The sequence below is a fragment of the Ziziphus jujuba genome, chromosome 1 (assembly GCF_031755915.1).
Source record: "Ziziphus jujuba cultivar Dongzao chromosome 1, ASM3175591v1".
In the NCBI taxonomy this organism is placed as follows: Eukaryota; Viridiplantae; Streptophyta; class Magnoliopsida; order Rosales; family Rhamnaceae; genus Ziziphus; species Ziziphus jujuba.
Window position 1 is genome coordinate 16,035,148 of NC_083379.1, and position 7,236 is coordinate 16,042,383.

At 34.7% G+C, this 7,236-nt stretch overlaps 1 protein-coding gene across 2 annotated transcripts; it reads left to right on the plus strand.

The window, feature by feature from the left end:
• Positions 1–1,157: 1,157 nt before the first annotated feature.
• LOC107421088 (uncharacterized GPI-anchored protein At1g61900) lies at positions 1,158–6,874 on the plus strand. 2 transcript variants are annotated; one of them, XM_016030243.4, is made up of 8 exons: positions 1,159–1,800; positions 3,163–3,339; positions 3,450–4,055; positions 4,547–4,792; positions 4,939–4,950; positions 5,802–5,945; positions 6,072–6,119; positions 6,497–6,874. In XM_016030243.4, exons 1-8 carry the CDS (start codon positions 1,737–1,739, stop codon positions 6,565–6,567), a joined length of 1,368 nt encoding a protein of 455 aa, XP_015885729.3. In that variant the 5' UTR covers positions 1,159–1,736; the 3' UTR covers positions 6,568–6,874. The 2 variants fall into 2 exon arrangements, with proteins under 2 accessions (XP_024922923.3, XP_015885729.3); XM_025067155.3 differs by lacking the exon at positions 4,939–4,950 and having other exon boundaries at positions 1,158–1,800.
• The last annotated feature ends 362 nt before the right edge of the window (positions 6,875–7,236 follow it).

Genomic DNA, 7,236 nt, shown 5'->3' on the forward strand with positions numbered 1-7,236 from the left:
AGTATTGGAAACCTTTATTCTCCATCTTTAGTTTTATGGCTAGCTTTTGTGTCTTGGAGGATCTTGGTTGATAAACACTATAGCTTGTACCTTCCATTTGTCTTTCTCTCTTTCTCTGGCTGTTTGCTGGGGTTAAAGATAAAAAGACAATGAAAACAACAAAAGAGAAGAAGGCAAAATGAAGTGAAAGTAGATAGGGAGAGTAACATTTTTTATTTTTTTTTTCTTTTCGACAAAAAAGAAAAAGAAAATTTAAGGATTAAAAGCTATATGTCTAGATGTAAGCTCAGCAGAACTTTTGCTGCTGGTTTAACTTCTATCAAAGAATTTTTATCAAAAAGCTTTCTGAACCAAATGTTAATTTTTATTATTTATTTAATAAGTGATGCAATGCTTGAAGTTGAAGATTAATTGTATGTTAATTATTCATCAATTGTTTTTAAATTAAAAAAATCTCTGAATTCCGCACTTTGGAAGGACATTCATCATCGAGGTTCTATATATTGTCAATCTTTCATGCTTATGGTTTAAGTTTTGCTTTCCAAAATAATAAATAAAAGTTAATACTATGATAGGAAATATGATGCACCATTATAAGATTGAATTGAACAATGAGAACAAAATGATTTGGCCATTTGTGCTGTCATCTTATCACTTTATTCTCCACATTGTTTTATATACTTATCATATACTACAATATAATAGGCAAATATATACAATTATTAACACAAAAATGTAGAAAAAGACAAATATATATACACAAATTTTTGGTAAAATTTAAGGAGTGTAACACCAAAAATGGCCACAATTGAACCCACCAATTCCTTATAATTTGCAAGCTGACAAACAAGTCAAAATATATCTATTATTATTCCCTTGCCTTAAAAGCATATCTACTAAAGAATTATAGCCAAAATTATCAATACATCCTCAAAAATAACCAAAAGAGACAATAGTTTAATTGATAAAAAAAAAAAAAAAAGTCTTTACCGGGTTTCATTGAAGCTATTAAGAGTTGTTTCATATAGTTTCAATCCACCTCAAAAAGAATTCATGCAAAGTATTTAATCTCTGCTCGTTTCACCGGTAAAGCATATAAATAAAAAAAACCACCACCAGAAGCATTAAATCCCAATCCAATAATCCATCTATGGTCCTTTTAAAAACAGAAACCCATTGGAAAAAAAAAAAAAGCAACTACCTTTAATTTAATATCCGAACAACCAACTGTCTGGTACCCTTCACACGCTTGACACATCGAAACGTAGAGAGACAGAAGCGGCAGCTGTGCCTGTATGCCGATGATCACACGCGTCAAGCGTGGGAAATGACTAGCGTAGAGAGTGGGAATGGTGGGAAAGGCAATTGATGGCTTAAATGCAGTAGTGGTGTTGTATCTGAGTTTTTCAGTTCATTGTGGGGTCTACTCTCTCTCTCTCTCTCTCTCTCAAAGGAGACAGCTATTACTGATACTGCTTCCGTCCCTACCACCCTTTTTCAAGCTCATTCATTCATGGCTTCTCTATACACTGTCTCTATCTCTCTCCCTTTCTATTTCCACCTTGTCCTCTTTCTTCCTTCACATTGCTATTGCCTTTTTCTGAATTCCAAGATTGAAACTTCCTAACCGCTCTTCTCTCTCTCTCTTTGTTTCTTTTCTGCTTTGAACCATTTTGCTTGGTTTTTTTTGTTTTCTTTTAAGTGTTTCAGTATTTGGAAGCTATACAGGCGAAGGAATGGAAGAAAGAGTGGCTTTTCGTTTCGATATCATTTATGTACAAGTGTTTCTGCTCTCCCTCTGTGAGTATTTGTCTTTCTTGTTGCTTCGGTTTTACTGGGTTTTGCTTAATTTTGTATGATCTGTGGGTTTTGTTCAGTGGGTCTTTTTTAAATTTCCTCATTTTGGATGAAATATGTCATGGGTTTTGGTTTGAATTGTGCCTTTAATTGTGGGTGAGGGGAAAAAAGTACCATGGGGTTTATGGGCATTGGTGACATTTGCACAGTTTTCTGGTGGAGCTTTCATAATTGTCATATTAATATCAGGTTTCAAGGACAGGCGGTGGCATTATTAATGGTTGATCTTGTTTTCGCTTGAATACAATGTGTATATCCTTTACTTGTGTTTAGGATTCGCCATTGATGTACTTCTTTTAGTACTTGTGGTTTTAAGCCACTGTTAGGGTTTTGTGACCAATCCTAGTAGAGTTGGCACAGGTTTATGTAAGTAACTTTTGATTGCTTACATTTGGCTGAAATTGCTTCTGATTTCTACCCAGTTGCCATTTTTTTTGTGTTTTATAATTAACTTTACACCGAATTAGTAGCGGCGACGTGATCTTCGGTGGAAATGGTGCTGAGAAAAGCAAGACTCTGTTTGATCTAGTGTAAGAAACTTATTATTTTGGTTTCAACTTCCAGAAATTTGGTCTTCTTTGGAGGTGGGACAATGATTTGAACCTGTATGTGAAAAATTCATCTGTAGTGCTAAGATGATTTGAGTGCCTTGGCTAGGCTTAGTTTATTGCTTCTATTTCTATTTCTTGTGTAAAGTAGGACTCCCCTTTAGTGAATTGGTGTTGTCAGTCTATATTTACCCTTCAGCTCTAGGCTGTTTATCCTTTGGATTTGGTATTGTCTTGTTGGTTTATTGTAAGATACGTTTTATAATATGAACAATTGTGTCGAGGATTTTTAATCGGTGGGCTGATCTTTTAACTGCTCAGAATACATCCGCATTTCAGAAAAGATAGACACAAGGAATGAGGATTTCCAAAAGACATTCTTCCTTTATAGGGCAGTCTCCACAATTTACTTTTGATTTCCCATCCCTTGGATTCAGCATGGGAAGAAGTTTTATCAACTGAGCAAGTGGTGGCACCGAAATGAGGGGAAAGGCAAAAAATAAATAAATTAATTAATTTAAAAAAAAATCTTTAAATTGATGGATGGAAACTTCAATGGGGCATATCACTTGCATTTTATTGAAAAATCTGTGATTAAGTTGTTATTTTGCATCATAATGTCTGAACATGTGGGCAGTTTGCCTGACTTCCTGATCTTCTGTATGGTGCCAGTAGTCATAGTGAGGATTTGGAACTGATAAATGTGGTATCTATCATAATAATATTCTTACTCTTATTCGCATGCCTTTTTGTATAGGCTACCTTGAATCTTGTTGCAGTCCGTTAGATTCTTTTGACCATCCACTGACAAATTTACAAAAAGAAGCAATTTTGTCAGAGATCTCCCCCACTGGAAGTCCTCAGCCTTTTCTTCCACTTCTAGCACCTTCACCCTTAGCACCATTTACAAATTTGACTTCTCCAAAATTATCAGGTATTTCCATCCTTGAAAGCATTCCAGTTATATTTATATTCTTAAAGGAAGTCTTGGGTTGAGTTGTCCAATTATATGTCATGCATTATAATCTCTCTCTTTCACTGCAGGTCGATGTACGTTAAACTTTACAGCTGCTGAGAGTTTGATGAGTACCACATCAATAGATTGCTGGTCTGTATTTGCCCCATTGCTGGCTAATGTAATTTGTTGCCCACAGTTGGAAGCTACTCTTGCAATTCTTATTGGTCAATCCAGTAAAGAAACCAATGTGCTTGCTTTGAATGGGACTGTTGCTAAATACTGCTTGTCAGACATCGAGCAGATTTTGGTGGGTCAAGGTGCAAATGACAGTCTTAAGCAGATTTGCTCAATCCATTCATCTAATCTTACTGAAGCATCTTGTCCAGTCAAAAGTATTGATGAATTTGAGAGTACTGTCGATACTTCTAAGTTGCTTGCTGCTTGTGAGAAGATTGATCCTGTGAAAGAATGCTGTGATTCGATTTGTCAAAATGCCATATTAGAAGCTGCTACTCAAATTACATTGAAAGCCTCAGAACTTTTGAGTCTGGGTGGCTCTCACATCTTGCCTGAACACTCAGCAAAGGTCAATGATTGTAGAAATATTGTGCTTCGGTGGCTGGCTAGTCAACTTGGTCCTTCCAATGCTAAGGAAGTTCTAAGGGGACTATCTAATTGTAATGTTAACAAAGGTTAGTTTTGAGTAAAACATGAAGGTAGGGAAATGCAATATATCTTCTTTTCTGCCAAAAATTACATTTTTTAAATAAGAGACTAATGCTGAGAGTTGGGTATTGTTAAAACATCTGTCTATCATGTAACTCATAAGGTTGTGCATGTGGTGTTTTAAGATTAAGAAAATTTCTCAAACCTAAAAATGAAAGCATCCATATTTTTTATGCAAGATTTATGTATGTACTATTACATCTAAGTAGCATGTGTTGACACGAGTTTTTTGGTGACACGGCATGTGGTTTTGTCAGCACTTGCTATATCTGGTGAATCACCTCAATGCTTTGTGGGTATTGATGGCATTGTTATCCTCCTAGTTGTCTCATTCATGAATATGAAGCATCTATTCGTTGATGATACCTTTTTGTAGTTTTTCTTATTCCAACCCTTTTAGCTGCTATCATTAATCTTCTGTCTAGTTTGTTAAATTTTATCATGTTTTATATTTCAGTGTGTCCCTTAGTTTTCCCTGACATGAGACATGTTACAAAGGATTGTGGGAATGGAATAAGTAATCGGACAGCATGCTGTAATGCCATGGAGAGCTATGTGTCCCACTTGCAAAAGCAAAGTTTCATAACCAACTTGCAAGCTTTGGATTGTGCTGCATCATTGGGAATGAAGTTAAGAAGACTAAATATTACAACAGATGTATATGGCCTCTGTCATATAGGCCTTAAGGATTTCTCTCTTCAAGGTATGTGTTGTCTGTCTTCGATGTCTTTGAGCAACAAAGAATCATTCTTAGTTACTGTAGTACATAATGGTACTAATATATATTTTTTTTCCCCTCTCCTTTTTTAACCTGTCGGAATCTCACAATCAACAATTTGAGTGCCTCAGTCGGAAATCAAGGTATTGTGGATGCTTAATGTGCATTATGAAATTATCCTCGAATAACTGCCTCATGTTTACGGAATTGATATTGTTCATAAAGTATCCTTTAATGGTCCTATTTTAACAAAAAGTTGTTTTATTTTTTATTCTAATGCTAACTAATAAGCATACCCTGCTATTTTTTGGCATTTTGACTCAACTTTCCTATTTTGACTTTTGTCAATTCCCATGTACTTTCTAGGAGAAGTTCATCATTTGGGTTACCTGTTGTGAAGGAGACTCATTGTTTATTTTCTGGGAATCATATTTGATTCTTTGGAACTGTCTGTCCGAGGTTGTACATATAGCTGATTTCCATCCCCTGTGTGATGGGCTGCAGGGATGCTATACAGCGCTCTGCAGTGCATCACACAGGAGATCATCCGTCATATTTCTCACATATATACATATGTGTGTTTATTTGTATATTTTGTTATGTTATATGCATGATAGAAATGGATCATCAAGGGTTGTCATAGGAGTGGTGGAATTTTAGGGTGACTGGTGATATTTGAGAATGCAAAGGAATGGAAAGATGAGAATCTATACCTAGGCTTGGGATACTTGGGAATCGACAAAAAGACAGTGGTTTTTTGGGACTAAAGTTTTGCTTTTCAGCATGTTGTATTCTTGTGCTTTGATATGTAATGTATATCTTTCTTTTTGTTCTTGTTCTTCTTTTGTTTTTTATGCTTTTTTTCTTTAATAATTTTAATTAAATTATTTTTAAATTTTTAAAATTTGGTTTTTGATGCTGCAATGCCATAATTAATGTTTTGTTTGGTCCACAATGCCATAATCAATGTTTGCTCCCTCCTTTTGTGTGACAGAGGTTGGATGTCTTTTACCAAGCTTGCCGTCGGATGCCACATTTGACATGTCTTCAGGGATTAGTTTTCTTTGTGATTTAAATGATAATATTCCAGCTCCCTGGCCTAGTAAATCTCAAGTGACATTCTCATCTTGCAATAAAAGTATGTCTAACCCATTAAATTTATTCATTTTATTTGGATGCACCTAGCATTGCAAATCTAATTGACCGCAGTTTTGTTACCCCATCTGTTGTGTCTTGATGATTTTTTAACTTTTTACTAATTCAGCTATCAAGATTCCTGCCCTTCCTGCAGCTACATCTTCTTCTAAAAATGGTAAGGCACGGCCTATTAATTTACCGTATGCTCTTATTTTTTTGCCTTATTGCCTGCATGCTTTCAATCTTCCGTGCAGTAACCAGCAAAGAGATACGTTTATAGATCCTTCTTCCTTCCTACCAAGAAGGGTTCTTACAATTATTTAAAAAATCAATCACACACAGAAATGTAGCTTTTGGTTTAGGGGACTCTTTAAGCAACCAATATTGAAGCGAAGCCAAATTTGATCCCATTATTTCACGAAGTGATTGACTTAATGAACTCACTGTAAATTTTTGGTACATCGGTCACTATATATCTAACCATTTAAACATGGAAATGTTTTATTTTCTTGGATCCCACATTAACATTATGAGCATATCTATGTTCTCTAGGCAATTACGGTGACAATGCGATGCTTATTCTGTCCCTGGCTTCCTCGATGTTCCTTATGATGCTCTTGTAAATAAACTTTCTTTTTGTTCCTCTGGATAATGTGATCCTGTCAGTCCATGAAGAAGTATGGATTAATTGCCATATGAAGGCCAAAGAAGGTTCAAACTCATGGAGGTCATCCCCAGTCAGTGGAAGGGCCATTTTGTTAGAGAGAGAGAGAGAGAGAGACTTTTATAATTTCTGGTGATTTTAAATTTGTGCTTATTGATTTATGATTTTTGCTTGTTTGGGTAATAATTAATAATGTTGTAAAGTAAACTTAGGAAGATGAGGAATGTTATATATAAATATAAATATATATATATTTATAACTATCATTACAGAGATTGCATGTAAATTTGGATCCCAACCAAAATATATAATATATTTTATCTCTCCATTTCAGTAGCAGAAGTTAGTTTGAAGTTCACTTCATTTGTTTAGCAGCTTGAATTGCCCCTTTGATTTTTATTCTCAAATAATATTCCACTCTTAGTGGAAAGAAAAATATTGCTTTCCTCCAAATGAATAAATTTCATGAAAATCATCAAAAACAAATAAATTACATGAAAGTCAGTTAAAAAAAAAAAAAAAACTTTGGCTCATTATTATCTATATGATAGACGGGGATTTTTTGTCTCATTTTTTATCTTTTCATTTCTATATATTAGTGATAGAAATGGTCACTCTTTATCTGTTT